Here is a 21,132-nt window from a genome sequence, read left to right as displayed (position 1 = left end):
CCCAATGATTGTTCTGAATATGTTTTGAGTTGCAAAGTTTTGTTAATATGTCAGATTTTTTCCATGTCCATTAGTGTTCAGCTCCTTTCTTCTCCTTCTCACTTGATAGCCAAAATATGATATAAAGATATGTATTTATTTGATTTCTATGTACTTAAATACTATATTTAAGTTATATTGTTTTCTAAATAATCAGCTTATTTAACAACAGTTTAATATTGAGAACTCAAAACAGCATGCTAGTGCATTAATATCCATTCAATTATTCCATCACCTTGTAGTAACCAGCCTACGTTTCAGAGGAGAAAATAACAATGGAGGAAAGGGAGACATGGAAGGGTAATAGGGGTTGGTAGATGTGGAAAATTTTGAATCAAAACATCCAAAGAAACCGGACTGTGGAATAGGAACATCTAGACAACCTATATAACAGTAAAAGTTCAAGAATTTCCTAGCATTCATTATATTTACAGGTATGTAGCACTTAGAGCTTATAGGGATCCTGCAAATCTTCTAAATCCAAAATCACTCATTTACCAGATAAGGAAATTGTGACCTGGTGAAAGTAGGTGACTTATCCATTTAGTGATGAATCAGAACTACACACCAGGTCTTTTGGGGATGTCCACTCTCACATTTTCTCTCCAGTGTCAAGTCTCTGATATCCAAAGCAGATCTGCAGTATGATATAACAGAACTTATCTTCAGCATGACTCTTCATTGTTTATAACATTAGCTACTTCAACTTTCTGATATAAAGTAAATTTTACCTTCTAAATTACGATTTATCCACTTTTATATGATTTCTCTGCAGTGGTCTGTATATATCTGATATGGTATATTGTACTTGAACTAAAAGATTCTCACATCATTACATTTATTAGGTTTCTACATTGCATGACTTATCTGATTATTATTAAAAGTCAATCATGCTGAAGGAGCCAATGAGAACTTCTTTTACATATGAGTTCTTTGGTGTCTTGTAAGGTTTGTACTCCGGTTGAAGGCTTTTCCACATTCATTACATTGATAGGGTTTCTCTCCTGTATGAGTTCTCTGGTGTACTGTAAGGGATGAATTCTTAATGAAGGCTTTTCCACACTGATCACATTCATACGGTTTCTCACCAGTATGAATTCTTTGATGCTCAATAAGGTATGCGCTCTGGCTGAATGCCTTTCCACATTCATTGCATTCATAAGGTTTCTCTCCAGTGTGAATAACCTGATGTACAGTAAGGGATGATCGTCCCATGAAATGTTTTCCACATACTATGCACTTGTAAGGTTTTTCTCCAGTATGAATTCTCCGATGTTGAGTAAGAGATGAATTCTTACTGAAAGCTTTTCCACACTGATTACATTCAAAAGGTTTTACTCCAGAATGAAGTTTCTGATGTTCTATAAGGTATGTACTTTGGCTAAAGGATTTCCCACATTTGTTACATTTGTAGGGTTTTTCTCCAGTGTGATTTCGCTGATGTAGGGTAAGAGTTGAGCTCTTACTAAAGGCTTTTCCACATTCACTACATTCATAGGGTTTTTCTCCAGTATGACTTCTCTGATGTACAATAAGATGCATGCTTTGACTGAAGGCTTTTCCACATTCATTACATTCATAGGGTTTTTCTCCTGTATGTGTTCTCCGGTGTACTGTCAAATTCATGCTTTGGGTAAAAGCTTTCCCACATTCATTACATTTGTAGGGTTTTTCTCCAGTATGAATCCTTTCATGTTGAATAAGAGATGAATTTTTACGGAAGGCTTTTCCACACTCTTTACACTGATAGGGTTTCTCTCCAGTATGTGTTCTTTGATGAACAGTAAGATTCATGCTCTGACTAAAGGCTTTTCCACATTCGTTACATTTGTAGGGTTTCTCTCCAGTATGAATTCTTTGATGTACAGTAAGCGAGGAGCGTTCAATGAAGTGCTTCCCACACATGTTACACTTATAGGGTTTCTCCCCAGTATGAATCCTCTGGTGCTTCAGAAGGGATGAGCTCTGGCTGAAGGTTTTCCTGCACTCATTACATTCATAGATTTTCTTTCCTACAAACATTCTTTGAGTTTTAGTTAATTCATAATTTTGTTTGGCATCTTTTCCATGTGAATTCCAATTGTGGGGCCTTTTTGCCATATGAATGCTTGGTTGTGTGTCAAGGTTTGAACCCTGACTGGAAAATCTTTCAAATTCATTACCTCCACATACCTTCCTCTCAGCAAGGGTTTCTTTATGGATAACTGCTACTTGGCCAAGATGTCTATCTTGTTTTTTTGTTGTTGTTGTCCCTCTAACCAATTATCAGGCTCCCAGGTTTTCCCTAAAGTAGAATGCCAGAGAACTTCTCTTTCCATTATTACCCCATGGGATAAATCTTCAGTAATGCTGGGCTTTGGAGTTGACTCTTTGGTTTCAAGACGTGTCTCCCAGTCTGAAAAAAATAAAAAAATTCAGTGCACACTTCTGTACTGGGAAACTGAAAACTATATAAGGTGGGAATAAGAGAATGAAACTAGAATAACTACTGGGAACATTTGAGAGCTTTCAAAGATGTCCCTACCAATAGAGAAATTGCAAAGAAGGGAATGAACACTGAACTGGTCCACAGGTAACAGGGAATGGCAGATCCATTGTGTAAGTAGAGAGAAGAGTGAGCCCATTCAAGAGGGATGGACATTGAAATCCCTGACCGGTGGACTAGGCTAAATAATGAAGATGGCCCTAAGGGAAAATATACAGAAGAACTAGGATTGGAAGAGGACAATTAGAGAGCCCTGCCATACTGTACCTGGTATTCCCACCAGCAGTTTCTTCCCTCTTGCAAAGCTGCCTAGAGTTCTACACCAAGTTAATCCCCATCAAATATCACAGTGTGACGCAGTGAAAAGACTGCTGAGCTGGCATCAGACAAATCTGGATTCAAATCCTAGCTCTTAACACCATCTTATCTAGTTACTTGTCTCTGAGTCTGAGCTTTCACATATATAAAGTAAGGATAAAAATAATCTGATCAGGAATAAGATAATGTGTAAAAACTACACTTTGGAAACATACTCATCTGGACCAGAACATACTTGAAACTTAAACTCTTAAGGGAGGATGACATAATATAAAAGCTTTTTTCTCTTAAACTTTCAACAAGCTGTAATTTCCTCACAAGGGTAAGAGAGTTTTAAAGGGCTCTGCCCTTTCCTAAGTATCCATTCCTTAAAGATGAGAGCTGGTGGCAAAGACAGGCTGAACTGCCTGAGAGGAGCTGAAGGAAGAACCTTGTAGCCACTCAGACTTTATTTTCTCAGATCCACTTTCTTATCCCAGATAAAACCAGGGGCAGAAGATAGGAACTACGATCTGAGAATCAGCCTTATGACTGCTGATCAAAATCAACAGAGCAGAGATAAACACTGAACCAAAAACCCAAAGCCTGTAAGTATAGGTTTTACTGTGAGGCCAGAGGCATCAATTAACCAGGCCCCTTCCCTCCAACCTGACCTACTATATAAAAAGAAAGAAAAAAGGCCGGGCATGGTGGCTCACGCCTGTAATCCTAGCACTCTGGGAGGCCAAGGTGGGCGGATTGCTCGAGGTCAGGAGTTCGAAACCAGCCTGAGCAAGAGTGAGACCTCATCTCTACTATAAATAGAAAGAAATTAATTGGCCAACTAATATATATATATATAGAGAAAAAATTAGCTGGGCATGGTGGCACATGCCTGTAGTCCCAGCTACTCAGGAGGCTGAGGCAGAAGGATCGCTTGGGCCCAGGAATTTAAGGTTGCTGTGAGCTAGGCTGACACCACAGCACTCACTCTAGCCTGGGCAACAAAGCGAGACTCTGTGAAAAAAAAGGAAGGAAGGAAGGAAGGAAGGAAGGAAGGAAGGAAGGAAGGAAGGAAGGAAGGAAGGAAGGAAGGAAGGAAGGAAGGAAGGAAGGAAGGAAGGAAGGAAGGAAGGAAGGAAGGAAGGAAGGAAGGAAGGAAGGAAGGAAGGAAGGAAGGAAGGAAGGAAGGAAGGAAGGAAGGAAGGAAGGAAGGAAGGAAGGAAGGAAGGAAGGAAGGAAGGAAGGAAGGAAGGAAGGAAGGAAGGAAGGAAGGAAGGAAGGAAGGAAGGAAGGAAGGAAGGAAGGAAGGAAGGAAGGAAGGAAGGAAGGAAGGAAGGAAGGAAGGAAGGAAGGAAGGAAGGAAGGAAGGAAGGAAGGAAGGAAGGAAGGAAGGAAGGAAGGAAGGAAGGAAGGAAGGAAGGAAGGAAGGAAGGAAGGAAGGAAGGAAGGAAGGAAGGAAGGAAGGAAGGAAGGAAGGAAGGAAGGAAGGAAGGAAGGAAGGAAGGAAGGAAGGAAGGAAGGAAGGAAGGAAGGAAGGAAGGAAGGAAGGAAGGAAGGAAGGAAGGAAGGAAGGAAGGAAGGAAGGAAGGAAGGAAGGAAGGAAGGAAGGAAGGAAAGGAAGGAAGGAAGGAAGGAAGGAAGGAAGGAAGGAAGGAAGGAAGGAAGGAAGGAAGGAAGGAAGGAAGGAAGGAAGGAAGGAAGGAAGGAAGGAAGGAAGGAAGGAAGGAAGGAAGGAAGGAAGGAAGGAAGGAAGGAAGGAAGGAAGGAAGGAAGGAAGGAAGGAAGGAAGGAAGGAAGGAAGGAAGGAAGGAAGGAAGGGTGGCAAGTCAAGCAGGCTTCACATCCAAAACACACACTACTAGGTAACCCCAAAGAGAGGACCTATCCAATTGAGTATGAAAATATCAGCAGAAAACACATAAATTGGAGGCTGCCTCTTGCCCCACCTCACTATGGTCACATCCAGCTATCTAACTCAAGTTCGCTGGGAACATGAACTCAAGTTCACTAGGAACAAGTTCACTGGTAAAGTGATACCCAGTAAATAACTGAAACAGCAAAGGAGAATCATTCACACTATTAGACAAATAAAAGACCAGATAGAACTTCCTTTATTCAAAGATAGATGATACCCAGAACATACTCAGTTTGGAAATTATGTAGAGGTCAAGGAAATAAATTTTAAAAATAATAAAAACAGGAGAACAAGAAGAAAAGAGAAGCATAAAAACCAAAAGGGAGAATAAGTGCTTCCAGTCATCAAAAGACAACATAAAGAAAACTAAAAAAAAACATGCTACCTACTGGGAGAAGATGTTTACAGCACATGACTCACAAAGAATTAGAACCTAGACCTGCAAAAACAATGTCTGTGAAACACTAAGCCCACTAGAAAAATCGGCAAAAAGACTTGAACAAGCACTTAAGAAAAGGAAACGCAAATGGTATGTAAACATAAGCAGAAATGCCCAATCTCAATAGTAACCAGGGAAAGGTGGATGAAAGCCACAATGAGATATCATTTCTACGTCCACCTGAGGAACAAAATGTAAAAATTCAGAGTGATAACTTTAGATTCTAGAAAGGTATGTGGTAATGGGAACTTTCACATACTGCTGGTGGGAGTGCAATTTGATTCAAGTATTTGAAAAATGTTTTAGTACAACTTAGAACAGCCACATAGACTATGATTTAGCAAATCCACTTCTAGGTACATATACTTAGGTAAGTCTGCCTTGCAGCAGTATATACCAGGACTCAATTTTTTAAGTAGCAATGTGCACAGTAGCAAAAAATTAAAAACACCCCAAATGTCCATCAGTAAGAGAATGGACAACTAAATTGTCAAGTATTTATAAAATGGAATAATTGACAACAGTGAAAATTAATATGAATGAATAATTTAAGGAAAGGCACAGAAAATACATATAGTAAGATTCCATTTAGATAAAGTTTTAAAAGTTTTAAAATAGATGAAAACCAAATATATTGTTTAAAGATGCACTGATACATGACAATACTATAAAGAAAATAAAGGAAAGGGAATTATCACAGAAGTCAGAATAGTGGTTACATCTTGGGTAGAGGTAAGAGGATGTGAATGAGGAGATATACATAAAGCATTTCCAAGACACTAGCAATGTTGTTTCTTGATCTGGGTTCTGGTAGCTGGGAGTCTGCTTTCTTTATTCTTCATTAGTCTTTATCATTATGAACTATAAAGAGAAGCAGTATGGCATGGTGGTTAAGATAACAACTCTGAAGCCAGATTAGCTGGCTCAAATTTGAGCTCCACAAGTATTTCTGTGTGACCTTGGGCAGGTTTCTCAACCTCTCTGTGCTCCAATTTTTTCATCTGTTAAATACCTATCTCATAGTGTTGATATACGAACAAAAATTAATGTTTCTAAAGAGCTTATGAGAGTATATAGGTTTTTGTTAAATAGTACATATATTTTACATACTCTTTTGTATATATATTTCAAAAATCAAATGGGAAAAAGAACAAGGACGTATTTGCTATTCTGGAAAGTATTAATCATTTTAAGTTCAAACATCCTTCTGTGCTACAGAAAACTTAACAGCAGTTATTCACTATTATCTTTATGGAGTTTAGAGACCTAATTTAAAAGTTAGTTTTAAGGAAAAAAAATAGATTACCTACACAGATTTTTAAAAATGGCCTAAGAGATTTTCCTAGGAACACAGGATGCCCAAAGGCAATGGAGCCACATCTGCAAGGATTGAGGAAAGACTGATGTGAGTCAAGAATTCAGCCTGGCAAAAATATACGCTGGGGAAAAGAATCCCTTTTCAATAAATGGTGCTGGGAAAACTGGATAGCCACCTGTAAAAGGCTAAAGCAGGACCCACACCTTTCACCTCTCACAAAAATCAACTCATGCTGGATAACAGACTTAAACCTAAGGTATGAAACTATTAGAATTCTAGAAGAAAATGTTGGAAACACTCTCCTAGACATCAGCCTAGGCAAAGAGTTTATGAAGAAGTCCCCAAAGGCAATCAAAGCAGCAACAAAAATAAATAAATGGGACATGATGAAACTAAAAAGCTTCTGCACAGCCAACGAAACAGTCATGAAAGTAAACAGACAACCTACAGAATGGGAGAAAAATTTTGCATCCTACGTATCCGATAAAGGGCTGATAACTGAAATATACTTAGAAACCACGAAAATCAGCAAGAAAAAATCAAATAACCCTATTAAAAAGTGGGCAAAGGACTTGAACAGAAACTTTTCTAAAGAAGACAGAAGAATGGCCAACAAACATGAAAATATGCTCATCATCTCTAATCATCAGGGAAATGCAAATCAAAACTACAATGAGATATCACTTAACTCCAGTGAAAATGGCCTTTATCAAAAAGTCTCCAAATAACAAATGCTGGCGTGGATGCGGAGAGAGAGGAACACTCCTACACTGCTGGTGGGACTGCAAACTGGTTCAACCTCTGTGGAAAGCAATATGGAGATACCTTAAAGCGATACAAGTGAATCTACCATTTGATCCAGCAATCCCATTACTGGGCATCTACCCAAAAGATCCAATGACACTCTACAAAAAAGACACCTGCACTCAAATGTTTATAGCAGCACAATTCATAATCGCAAGGCTGTGGAAACAGCCTAAGTGCCCATCAATCCAAGAATGGATTAATAAAATGTGGTATATGTATACCATGGAGTACTATTCAGCTCTAAGAAACAATGGTGATATAGCACATCTTATATTTTCCTGGTTAGAGCTAGAACCCATACTAGTAAGTGAAGTATCCCAAGAATGGAAAAACAAGCACCACATATATTCTCCAGCAAACTGGTATTAACTGAGTAGCACCTAAGTGGACACATAGGTACTACAGTAATAGGGTATTGGGGAGGGGGGCGGGTATATACATATATAATGAGTGAGATGTGCACCATCTGGGGGATGGTCATGCTGGAAACTCAGACTTGTGGGGGGGAGGGCATTTATTGAAACCTTAAAATCTGTACCCCCATAATATGCTGAAATAAAAATAAATAAATAAATAAATAAAAATAAAAAGTAGTACAATTTAAAAAAAAGAAAAGAAAAAAGAATTCAGCCTGGCCAGTACACTATGCATGGGTCGAAAAGACAAAAACACATTTTAAGCATGAAAGATTCAGTAATTACAGTGCTCCCAAACAATTCCTGAACTATTATTTAAATATTCAGTTTGAACACAAAATAAACTTGAATGGGGAAGTTGCTTTGGGTATGAAAAGACTGGCAGTGAAACACTGAATCCACTTAAGAATAAAGTAACCAATACAGGTAAATATTAAAGTGATGAAAATTGATGTAATTTAATAAGGAAAACCTAATGTAATAAAAAATAATAATGTGATGATAACAGACTGGAAAATATTTACAAAAAAATAAGAACTAGAAATAGCAGGGATAATATAGGTACATTAATTTTTTTCATAAGAGGAATTAAGGTTTTATTTCTGAAATTAATAAATTAGGAAACACAGGGCTTATTATTTAAAACTCAAAGAGCAACAACTAGTGAGCTAAAACTAAGTATATGCCTTCCAAATTAGCATGAAAGGCAAAGGGAATAAAAAAAATCAAATAAAACAAACAAAAACCCAGATAGTATTATCAAACAAAGAAAAAGTAAACATTTCTATTAACTCAAGAAATATCTGTTAAATTCAATCAAAAAACTAAATTATAGATCATCAACAATGGATACTCTGAAATAGGCCTCAGAATAGCTGAAAGTTAAAAGATAAGCAAAAATATGCCATATAAATGCAAACAAGCAAATCAAAGACTAATAAATATCAAAAGGATAATACCCAACCAAAAATATTTTTTTAAAAAGAATTAAACAGTATAAAGAGTCACTAAAGATAAAGCCAGAAACATTAATTAAAACATCCTGGTCATGAACCTTTATGCTCCAAATAAAGGATATAAAACAAGCAATATAGGATATGAAACAAGATTAAAGAAATACAGAAAATATAAGTAAAACTGTCAGAAATATAAAAGAAATAGGAAGTCCTGAATATACATTTTAGTACTTCACAAAACAAATATGAACAAAAAAGATATAAAATCACTACAGAATATAATTAGTACAATTAAGTACATATTGGTAAAATTCCACATCTTGTTTATATTGAAAGCCTCTGTTCAAGTGCTCATGAAACACAAAAACTTAACCACGTATTAGGTGACAAAGAAAACCTCAAAAATTGGCAAAACAGCAAGAGAAAATGAAACTCATGAAAAAACAGACTACAAAACAACACTTTAGTAAGATACAAATTAAAAATCCAAAATTCAAGAAAACTAAAAAATATTCAGTAGAGTTAAAATAATATGACACTGCTAATATATTGTTAAACCAAAAGAAAGAAAATAAATGAATAAATTATTCTACTAAAGATAAAAAAGAAATATCTAAAGAAAGCATAAATGAAGAATAAATAAGTTAAAAGCAGAAATGAATACTTTATATTCAGTAGAAGTGATGGTCCTACTCCTGAAAAAAGTAAAAACTGTATGTCCCAAAAGAAATTAAGGAAACCCAAAAAGTAGGAGTGAGAAAGTGAAAGTAAACACAGATAAAGAGCAAAGTACTAAAAAAATTAAGAGAATTCTTTGCTCACAGATCAAATCAAAACCAAAGTGGAAGATCCTGTTCCAGATAACATGGAGTAAGCACATTCCACCCTGTCTCTCCCACTGAAAACCTGAACAGAAAGCATGAAGCAGTTATTTGAGGACTCTGAAAAATAAATAATAGCAAGTGAACTGAGGAGGAAGACCATTGAACCAGTGATGAGATTACCTTTTTTGTTTTTCTCAGCTATCCACTATATTAAACAAACCTAAAAATAGGCCCTGAGGCAGAAGAAGGCAGGAGAGCTTCTCCAGGAAAAGCTCTCTAGGTTCATGGAGCAGGAAAAGGACCTTTAATACTTAGAGAGGGTAGGGGAAATTGCCTAATTTTTTTTTTCTTTTCTTCATCTATTGCAACTAGCACCTAAGCAATCCTCTAGTAGTTGCATTGACAGTGGCATTGAGAACTGATAGGAGCCCCAAACCATGAGAAGAGGGGACCTTCCTCAACAAGCAAAGAATCTGGTCCTAAGACGTTGGAGAGAAGCACCATTTCCATATTCTCTCTCTGTCCTCCTGCTGCTTGGCTCTGGCTGCGGGCAGTCCCTGGAAGTCACAGCAGAGTGAGGCTGTGACTCAAGTAAAGGCCCTGCATTGTGGCTGGAGGACTGAAAAGGGAAGCCACTGCAAAGCTGAAAGTACTGAAGACACAGAGAGGGAAGAACTTGGGAAAGTGACTCTGAACGTTATATCTGCCGTCATAAAACTTGTATTTTAGTGAGAGGAAGAAGGGGAATCAACATAATAAGTAAAATACTTAGTATTTAAGTGGTATACCTTACGGGAAAACAATCAAAGCAATGGAATGGATATAGCTAACATGATGGGTGAGAAGAAAGGTTTACGATTTCAAATAGGGTCATTGGGAAAGGCCTCACTGAAAAGGTGAAATTTAAACAAAGACTTTAAGGGGCTAAAAGGGGGCAATATAGGAATATCTAAGTGAAAGCTTCCCAGACAGAGAGGAAAAGCCAGGCCCAAGGCCCCAAAGGCAGCAGTGGGCCTATCCTGTTTAAGGAAGAACAAACCTTTTGGATACTTCTACATTTATTATAGTCTTTTAGATCAGTTTTCCTACTAAGGGAAGCAAAGATATATGTATATATTAAACATCAGAGAGACTCATATTAGCGCGAAGATAAATAAGGACTCAATAATAGTACATAAATTCTGTGTATGTTTGCACATACATATGTACGTATATATTTACACAGACACATACATATATACATAAACAGGCAGTTACCCAGGACATCTCTGAGAATGCTTCAAAATCATGTATAAAACACAAACAATAGGCTTCTTGGAGAGCTAAAAATATAGAATGTTCAACTATATTTTATGTATAATCTTTGATAATAGATTTCCAATACTTTATACATGTTCTTAACTTTTGTTTCCTTCCTAACTGAACATCAACTAGTTCAAGTCTAATGGCCACGGATTAAAGGCTAAAAGTTCACTGCTTCCCATATTTCTAATAAATTCTATCTTGTATCAATATTAACAAGTGTACCAGTGACAATACTGGTTCCGGGATGGCCCATCTGGCTTTACATTTTCTATTCATCTTCTATAAAACAGGAGCAAAATCTAACAAACTATTCATTCAACAACTGTACAAACAAAAACTTTAGTACAGAAAAAGAAGAAAAGGATGCTAAAAAGAAAATTAGGCCAGGATATAGAAGTTCTAGTTTTACCAATACACTAGGAGATAAGAAGTCACAGCAGGGCAAGGAAAGAAAGTTATAACTTTAAACTCAAAGACAAAAACAAACAAAACAAAATGAAAAATGTTCAAATTCTGCTGTGTTATTTCACCTCTCTGAGTCAATTTCTTCCACTGTAAAAGGGGCTAACAGTACCTACCCAATGGTTTGTTAGGATGCGTAAATTAGATGATGACGGGGGAAGAACCGAGCATGGTACTCAGTCGATGCTTACTCCTCTTGGTTTAGACAGGATAGTAAGAGGACTAAATGGTAGGTTAATCTGGCAGTAATATCCAAGAAAATCTGGAAAGAACAAGATTTGGTGTTTGCAAATAATTATGTTTTCTATGCTGTTTATAACTGAACATCATCAACTGATTTAAGCCTAATGACCACCGATTAATGGCTAAAAAGTTCACGGCTTCCTCTACTTTTCCTTGTCTTTAGTTTCTCTGTCTCTATAAAGGGTATTTCTTTGTTCTTATATGATAGATATGGTCAAGTCTTTCCTTTGTTAAAAAATAAACCAGAGGCACTCTACTTCTGACTTCTTTCAGTTCTTGCTCTTTCTTCCTTTTGCTCCAAAGCTAGTCTTGTTGAACCAACAGTTTGTACTTAAAAGTCTTGATTTGTTTGCTTTTCCTTTACTTTTCTGCCCACAGCACATTCCCCTCAGCCCTGAAAGAGCTCCTCCGTGGGTCACAGGCCCTAAGTCCCACCAGCAGTTTTCATTTCTTACTAGACACTGCTGCACTCTCCCTCTGTGTTTCTCTCTCCGCTTGACCCTGCTCTCCCCTAAGCCCTCTCCTTCTCCTCTGACTACCCTTTCTGTCACCTTTGCTAGAGCATCTTTGGCCCCCAGCCACATATCACTGTCCTCAGGGTTCCATCTTCACTGCTTGCCCTTCTCATTCACTCTTCCTGATGATTATCTGATCTACACTGACAGGAATTTCACAAATGGCATTACAACTGTCAAATCTATATTTTCACCTGATTTCTAAAAATTCTACTTGACATCATTCAATGTCACTCAACAAACATATATTAACTACTTACTCTGACAGGCAATGTGGTAGGCAGGGGATATTAAAAAAAGTATGTTCAATAATGACTATTCGGTGAGTCAGCATGCTAGTAGCTAGACAGACATTCAAAGTGACAATAAAATACAGTGTGAAATGCAATCAAAGACAGGAGAAAAATCTTTACAACACAACCTGATGGAGAAATCTCGGGGGTAAAGAAATGGGAGAGGAAAATGTAATCTCAAAAAGATGTATGTTTGCCTCTGCTGCTTCCAGAAAACCCACTCACTATAATGACAATGGGTGAGGAAAATGGAATAAACCTCCTAAAATAATCTACAGAGCAAGAAAAAAAATGCTGTGTATACACACCAAAAAATAACAAAAAAATTAAATATCTTTATGCAAATAAGAGAAGTTAATGCATGCATAAAAAAGATTGCTCTTAAAAAAGAATACTTGGAGAATGAGAAGGTGGCTCACAGAAACAAAACATATGATAATAGAAATAGATTTTTTTTCACAGAAGGATTGAAAGACAAAGTTTAAAGAAATCCCTATACCTCTTAGCACCGTCCCCCTCAAACGATGCCATGCACTCTCCCACTTCTGAGCCTTTGCTGTTCCCTCTGGCTGGGATGTTCTCCCTTGTGGACCATCACTTTGAGTACCTGTTCAAAAGTCACCTTAAAGGAGAGGCCTTCCCTGACCACCCCTATAAAACTGCAGCCCTTTCCTAATCTAGTTCCCTTATGCTGCTTTGTTTTTCCACACACCACCCATCACTGTATTACATTCATTTCCTCCCTTCCTCCCTCCTGCCCCTCCCCTTCTCCCTCCCTCTCTCCCTTCCTTCTTTCTTTCTTAACTTATTGTCTCCCTCATTAGAATATAACCTCCTCAAAAAAACTTTGCCTGTTTTTCTTATTGCTATATTCCCAGTGCTAGGAACAATAATCAATAAATACTTACTGAATAGGTTATTTACATAAGAACAAATACAAATATTAATAGCAATCAAATCCATAAAAATCTATAATAAAAGCAATTTAAGCTACTGTACAGCATCATTTTCTACCAAATAAATTAGCATTGAAAACATAAAATAGTACCCAACATTGTACAATATCTGATAAGAGCCATAAAAATGTATATTACCTTCAACTCAGTGATTCCTCTCTCCTAGAATCCTATTCTTTAGAAAGCTTACTGTGAATAAAGAAAAAGAAAGCTATAGATATAGGTTATGCCTGAGAAGACATACTCATGAAAGCAAGTAAAGGCCCAAAGAAGACAGAAGAACATGGGAATTAATTTGATAATAGAGTGATGCTAAAAAATAATAATAAAAAAGACAAAGATTCAATTCAAAGTACAGATGAAGATGACGAAGAGGACATAGTAATTGCTAACATTTACTGAATGCTCAGGATATTCCAGGCAATGGTAAGTGCTACAAATGTTGTAGCCCATTTAATGCTCATAATGTATTAATATTACCTCCCTCCAAGGTAGGACATATGTGAGCTCTAGGGAAATGAGTCCCACCAGTAATGCAGAGGTATCTTCTGAGAATACATGTCAAATGGCTCTAGTCTCTCCAGAGACCAAGAATCTCTGGAGTGATTTCTCCTCAGTGAGACACACTCATGTAGCATGTCTGTGCAGCCTGACACTTACCTGGAAAGACACACTGGGGAGTTCTTTTTTTATCAGGCTCACTTCTTGTTCCACCTGGGAAATCACATTTGGTTTGGAAAGTTGATTTCCTGCTTGGGAGGAAAGACACTAAATTTGGGTTCTGAACTGAGTCTAAAAACCAGTCCCAGCACACTTCTGATCCTCTCCCTTTCAGAGCTTCTGAAACAAAGGAAGGTGTGGCTTATGAAGTGCCCTATTTTCCATACTCTACAGAAAAGACCTTTCACCTCTAAAGAGGCTACACCAAGCAAATACCCTAACACAATGTCCTGTAAGAGCAAGGATTTTAAGTCCAAATTTATGAATTTCAGAGGCTATACAGGATTGAGGAAGGAATGGTGCCAAGAGGCAGGTTTTGAATTTCAAGGAGGAGGCCTTACCCAGTGAGACCCAGCTGCTGTAGTTCTCCAGCATCACTTTCCCACACAAGTTCCTCTGGGCAGAGTCTAGTTGAATCCACTCCTCCCAGGGGAAATCCACAGACACATCCTTGAATGTCACTGACTCCTGAAACTAAAAATTCTTCTTCACCTAAGGATTATGCAAACAGACCCTCTGAGAGAAGTGAAAAATTCAGCAGCACTAGGAGAAGGGATAGGATACAGATATCTGTATGAGAAAAACATGCTATCCTCCAAATAAAACATATGCAACCAAAATAGACAATATTATGAGATAATCAGAGCTACATATACAAAGTACTTTGGGAGTTAAGGACTGGAGGAGCTGGCATAACACAGATGACACAGGAAGGCACTGAAGCCTGCCCTAGACCCCACTGGAGAAGAGGACAGGCTGTTCTGACCACCGCCTGTTAACCCCACTGGCAAAGGAGGGGATCTTTGCTTTAAATAGTACAAGATGACCAAACACATGACATCTGACACTGGACAGATGGGGTCAACAGCAATTCATTAGTCACATATACTCACAGCCTGGGGGAGGAAGATGCCACGTGCCATGCAGGGTCACATGGGGGTTACACTCAGGAACATGGTGAACCAGCAGGACTGTGAGAGGCAGGCTTTGTAGTGACAAGAGGGTGAGGTGACCTTTGGTTACCATGGGAGGATATAACTGGCTTGTTTGATTAATCTGCAGGCTGGTAAGGAGATAAAACCATCAGGTTGAGGACTGGGCAGAGTGTACTTGGCCTGGCTGACGGGAGCTAGCTGGGCAGAAAGCTTTCCTGCTGGGAGGAGCCATATCTGGTGAGAGCAGGGGAGCTCACAGCCAGGTCTTATAGTCTAACTCATAGTCCTATAAGGCTCAAATATATCGTGGGAGCACATGGCTTTACAATACAAGTAAGAATTCCAGTTGCTGGAGAAAAGCGTGTGTAAACAGGAAAAATCTAGAATGTGGTTGGTCTATGAGATGACCAATAAAAAATCCAGCTTGACTTGAAAATGGCATTTCAAATCTTAAAGTCCATTGGAGCCTTATGCTCTAGTCTAGGGGTCCTCAAACTTTTTAAACAGGGGGCCAGTTCACTGTCCCTCAGACCGTTGGAGAGTGCGCACTGTGGGCCTGGGAGGAGTCAGCTGCTAAGGAGGACAGGCAGCAGCGGCAAACATACCCAGAGGGCCAGATAAATGTGCTAGGCAGCCCGCGGGCCTTAGTTTGAGGACGCATTTAGCATAGAAACTAAAACACTGTAAGCATTTAATATTCATTTAAGGATGGAACACATAACTGAGTGGCAGTTTCCATAAATAACTCACATTTGTACCAACTTTTACACTAATAGGAGATTCACACACCTCACCTCATTGAATCCCCACAACAACCTGCTACACTGATAGCACTAATATCATCATTTTATAGATAAGGAATCTGAGGACCAACAAGGTCAAATAACTTATCCAAGATCACACAGCTGGAACTTGAACCCAAGGACATCCAACTCCCTATAACGTGATATGAGAAGAAGGCTAAGAAAAGAACCCTAGCAACCCTCAGAAAGCATAGAAATACATGGCAGAATTTCCATTTTATCAAAGGAAAAAAGGAACCAAGAAAAAACCATCAGTTCAACAAATGTAAAGAAAAGGAAGATAACAAGACAGTATAATAACCGTAATCAAATAACTAGAAAAAGACCTAATACATGTATAACAACAAATGCAAATGGCTACACTTTCTCTATTAAAAGACAAAAACTCTAAAATTGGTTCAAAATCCAGCTATATGGTACCTATAAAAGATACATCTACAACAGAAACCAAAAATTTAAAAATAAAAAAAGAGGGAGGTAGAGACAAGATATGGCAGGCAAATGCAAATAAAAAGAAAGCAGAGAATTACATAAGATAAGGTGAATGTTAAAGAAGAAGAAAGAAAGCAGGGAGAATAACATATAAACATCACATAAGGTAGAAATATGTGAAACAAAACATAAGCCCTATTTTGGTGAAAGATGGTATCAAATCAGAAATATGAGATTCCCTTTCTAAAATAATCCACTTATTTCAATAAATTACCTTGTTAGCTGAATATACTTAGGCAAAATAAAAAGTCCAAATTCAGACTGCTATGTGCTGGTCTTCCTTACTTCTTTAAATTCTCACCACCTTAAGGTAAGAGCCAAGTGTGCCACACAGCTTACCTCTATTATGAAATGTACTGTGCCAGCCACAGGCTTGTGATATATTGATTTAGAAAACTACAAAAAGGCATTTTATTTATTTATTTATTTAGAGACAGAGTCTCACTCTGTTGCCCAGGCTAGGGTGCCATGGTGTCAGCCTAGCTCACAGCAACCTCAAACTCCTGGGCTCAAGTGATCCTCCTGCTTCAGCCTCCCGAGTAGCTGGGACTATAGGCATGTGCCACTGTGCTCGGCTAATTTGGAAATTGGTATATTTTAAAGGTCACATTTCAAATCTATGGAGAATGAACAGATTATTCAATAGATGACATCAGCTCCAATGCCACCTCCTCAGAGGGGCCATTCTGCTCTGCCTTGCTAAAACAGACCCCTAGTCACATTCTACCATACTGCCCTGCTGTGTGCTCATCACAGCACATAACACTATCTGCAGCATTATTTCCTCTTTGTTGTCTGCCTCCCCTTCTATAAAATAAGATCTAAGAGAAAGGGAACTTGCCTTATTCACTGCTATATTCCCAGTAACCAGAACACTACTCAGCACATGGTAGGCAGGTGCTAAATATCTGTTTAATGAACAGATGGATGGATGAAATGCCTCACCATGTCATGTTAAATGAAGTTAAATTCCTACCTTACATCACATATGGTAAATTCCAGATAGCTTAAGGACGTAAATTTAAAATTATAAAACTAATAGAAAACATAGAAAAATATTTTTGTATATATTATCTATATTCTTGGGGTACAGAAAGCCTTTCATAGCATGACCCTAAAACCAAACAAAAGAAAAATAAATTTAACTGCATAAAACCTCAAAATTTATGGTAGAAGATCTTATAAAAATTTAAAAGAAAAATGATGAAGAACAATATTGGCAACTCATGGCAAAGGAATACTGTCCACATTATATAAAATGCCTCTTTTATACATAAATAACCCAATATAAAAATGGACAAAGGATGTATATAGGTATTTTAAAAGGCTGGAAGAATATACACATAGTTGTTTTTGAGGGTTGGAGACCTGGAATTATATCTCATAGCCTTTAAATTTTTAAAAAAGGGTTTCTGGTCACCTTTGGTTCCACTGTGGCCAGTTTCTGCATCCACTACCTTGGTCTTGCCTTATTCCAGATAATTTTTTCTAAAGTAAAGCTGCTTCCGCATGCATATGTTTCAAGAATGGCTCTCCCTATCTTCATAAAATGAGGCAGACACGAATATTCAATGACCACCCTTTCAGAAAAGGAAACTGTGTTAGATCTCAGTTTCACAAGAGCCTTACAGGAGTGCTGGCATAATGTCAAAAGTTACCTGACTCGAAGTTAAAGGAGGATGTCTTAGATCCACCCCCTGACAATGATGATGTTGTCAATGACTTTGATATTGAAAATGAAGTAGTTGAAGTAGAAAATAGGGAAGAAAACCTACTGAAAATTTCTTGCAGAGTAAAAGAGTACAAAGTGGACATTTCGAATCATGCCAAGGAAGGGAAAAAGCTATTGGTAGCAGATATCGATTATACACTATTAGACTGCAGGTCTTGTGCAGAGACTGAGGTAGACTTAATGTGGCCATATCTTTATGAATTCCTAACATCTGCATATGAGGACTTTGACATTCTTATTTGGTCTGCAACAAATATGAAGTGGATTGAAGCTAAAATGAAAGAGCTGGGAGTGAGCACAAATGCAAATTGTAAAATTACTTTCATGTTGGACAGTGCTACTGCAATAAGCACATATTTCAAGGAGAGGATTAATAGACATAAAACCTCTTAGTGTTATATGGGGAAGGTTTTTGGAGTTTTTTGGCAAAAAACACACCATTATTTTTGATGACATGGAAAGAAATTTTCTAATGAACCCACAGATTGGACTAAAGATAAAGCCTTTTATAAAAGCACACCTAAATCGAGATAAAGTCAAAGAATTTTTCAAATTAACTCAGCACTCAAGGGAATAGTAAAATTTGATGACTTTTTGGAGCTAAATCGCAAATATTGGGAAAGGTATCTCTTGAACAAGTAAGGACAGTCGTACAAGTTATACTGTCAGTTATTGAAGATACTTGAGATCCATAGCTTCTTGCCTTTATGCTAGAGATAATTATGATGGTATTAGACATTGAAGCAAACACCAGATTGCTTACACTTGGTCTTCCAGGTTTTTGTAAATTTAATATTTTTTGAAGATCATAACAATATTCCCCTATATAAATATTTTGTTACTAGCGAAAAATATTTTCTCTAGTATTGAATGCTAAGGTATTTTTTCCACATACACACAAAAAAAGTGGAGAAAAATGTAGACACAACAATGTCATTTTGTGACTTTGGAACAAGTCTTGTGCTTTTGTCTCATTATTTTATTGTCTGACTAAATCTAAGACCAAACCCATGTAGCAACTAGTGTTTCTCCCTTTAAAACAAAAAAAAAAAAAAAGAAGAAGAAGAGTTTTTGAATAAAGAACTGAGTCTGATATGCTTAAAATTATCAAGACTTTTTTTATTCCTTTGTCATAGACACAATTTCTCTTTGGTCCTTTACTAGTTGTATTTCTAAATTCTGAGCTGTATTAGTTTGGTCTGTCTGCATGTGTTTAAGTGTTTTTAAGTAAAACTGTAAAACATCAGTCCTATTATAGCTGTGTCCTACCATGAAAAACAGAGAACATAAGACTGAAGAATAAAACTAAGAAACAAGAGTTGTCTACTTTTGGTGGCTAAGTAGAAGCTCTTCTGCCTAAAACTACTGTCGTAAAAGCAATTAGAGGCGATACATTTTAAAATAGGACATATCACAGATTCAAACTTAAAATTAGCATGAACAAAAAAGTTTTTGTTCTGTTCCAGCTATATCTTGTCTAAGTGCTAACACTGTGTTTCAGAGAAAATAGCTAGCCATAAGATTAAAAAATATATTATTTGCAATGATTAAGCCTGCAGATACGTAATGTGACCACTGCTTTGCATTTACAGTATTGCTTTATATAGTTCTTGTATTTGAAAGGAAATTGACCCTTTTAAAGAAACATGGTATATATTGTTCTTACGGGACTAATTACAGTGGTCTAAATAATATCTTTTCTTAAAATATACATTTTTAAAAAGGCTATAAGATATGATTAGGCAATATACCTAATATTTATAGTCAGAAAAATATGATGAAATTTAAAGGCAAATAAAAGTCATACTTGGGGCCGGGCGCGGTGGCTCACGCCTGTAATCCTAGCTCTCTGGGAGGCCGAGGCGGGCGGATTGCTCAAGGTCAGGAGTTCAAAACCAGCCTGAGCAAGAGCGAGACCCCGTCTCTACTATAAATAGAAAGAAATTAATTGGCCAACTGATATGTATATAAAAAATTAGCTGGGCATGGTGGCGCATGCCTGTAGTCCCAGCTACTCGGGAGGCTGAGGCAGAAGGATCGCTCGAGCCCAGGAGTTTGAGGTTGCTGTGAGCTAGGCTGACGCCACGGCACTCACTCTAGCCTGGACAACAAAGTGAGACTCTGTCTCAAAAAAAAAAAAAAAAAAGTCATACTTGGGCAATTCATGTCACATTACTGCCCATTAAAGAAAAATAAAACTATGAAAAAAGATGAGAAAGGAAAATGGCTTTAATGCTGCATTGATATGTGCCAAATCTATTACTATGCTTCATAATTCCATTCAGTTTACAGCTTATAATATCTATTTAACAATTATGTTTTATTTTTCAACATTTTAGTCACTCATTCACCATTATCTGCTGTACAGCTCCAAGTGATCAATCAGTAATTCAGAGAAGCAGCAGTAAAAGTGAAGAAATGTCTGTCGCTGACCGACACCAAAAGTCTAGGCTAATGCCCATTAGAGACTGGTTAAATAAACTAGGGTATACCCATATAAGGGAAGAAAAAAGCCCTTGATGTACTGACAGAGTCAGGCTTCCAAGATACATTGTGAACCATCAGTTCCTCATGCTTATAGTATCAACTGAGTGTCTTCTGTATACTTAGCATGCAAAAAAAAGACTCCTGCAAGAGCGAAAATATGCCTACAAATAAACTAAAAAAGACATGTATGGCATCTACATAAAGAAAACTACAATTTTTACTTATTAAGGGTATTTATTAGGCTTATTTAAAGATGAACAGAGAGACATGCCATATTCTTAGATGTCTCAATATTCTATGGTATCACTTTTCTTTTAAAAGAAAGGGTATTGCTCTGTCCCCCAGGCTGAAGTGAATGCAATGGCACAATCATGGCTCACTGCAGCAAGGAACTCCTAGGCTGAAGTGATTATCTTGCCTCAGCCTCCCCAGGGGCTGCGACTACAGGCACATGCCATCATGCCTGGCTAATTTTTTAATTTTTTGTAGAGATGGGGTCTTGTTATGTTGCCAAGGCTGGTCTCAAACTCCTGGCCTCAAACAACCCTCCTGCCTTGGCCTCCCAAAGTGCTTGGATTATAGGCGTGAACCACCACCAAGTCACACCTAAGAATTCTTTAAAGTTAGTTATGGAAAAAATTTGTCAAAGTTAATGTGTCCTCCAGTAGCCAGGGATTTTTTTTAAAGAAT

The 21,132-nt window shown here is 37.5% G+C and overlaps 2 protein-coding genes and 1 pseudogene across 2 annotated transcripts in view; 2 read left to right on the top strand and 1 right to left on the bottom strand.

The window, feature by feature from the left end:
- The window catches only part of CIDEA (cell death inducing DFFA like effector a), a 511,919-nt gene that overhangs the window by 62,637 nt on the left and 428,150 nt on the right, over positions 1 to 21,132 (top strand). The window lies entirely within an intron of this gene.
- ZFP2 (ZFP2 zinc finger protein) lies at positions 116 to 20,097 on the bottom strand. The gene is given in 5 exon segments (XM_020282185.2): positions 116 to 2,283; positions 2,286 to 2,434; positions 13,934 to 14,025; positions 14,335 to 14,485; positions 14,887 to 20,097. Coding segments are annotated over 5 exon segments (1,851 nt in total). The 5' UTR covers positions 15,020 to 20,097; the 3' UTR covers positions 116 to 957.
- Positions 17,750 to 18,597, top strand: LOC105885191 (ubiquitin-like domain-containing CTD phosphatase 1 pseudogene; annotated as a pseudogene).

This window comes from Microcebus murinus, chromosome 17 (genome assembly GCF_040939455.1).
Source record: "Microcebus murinus isolate Inina chromosome 17, M.murinus_Inina_mat1.0, whole genome shotgun sequence".
In the NCBI taxonomy this organism is placed as follows: Eukaryota; Metazoa; Chordata; class Mammalia; order Primates; family Cheirogaleidae; genus Microcebus; species Microcebus murinus.
Note: the sequence above shows the minus strand (reverse complement) of the source record. Positions and strands in the feature narration are given on the sequence as shown.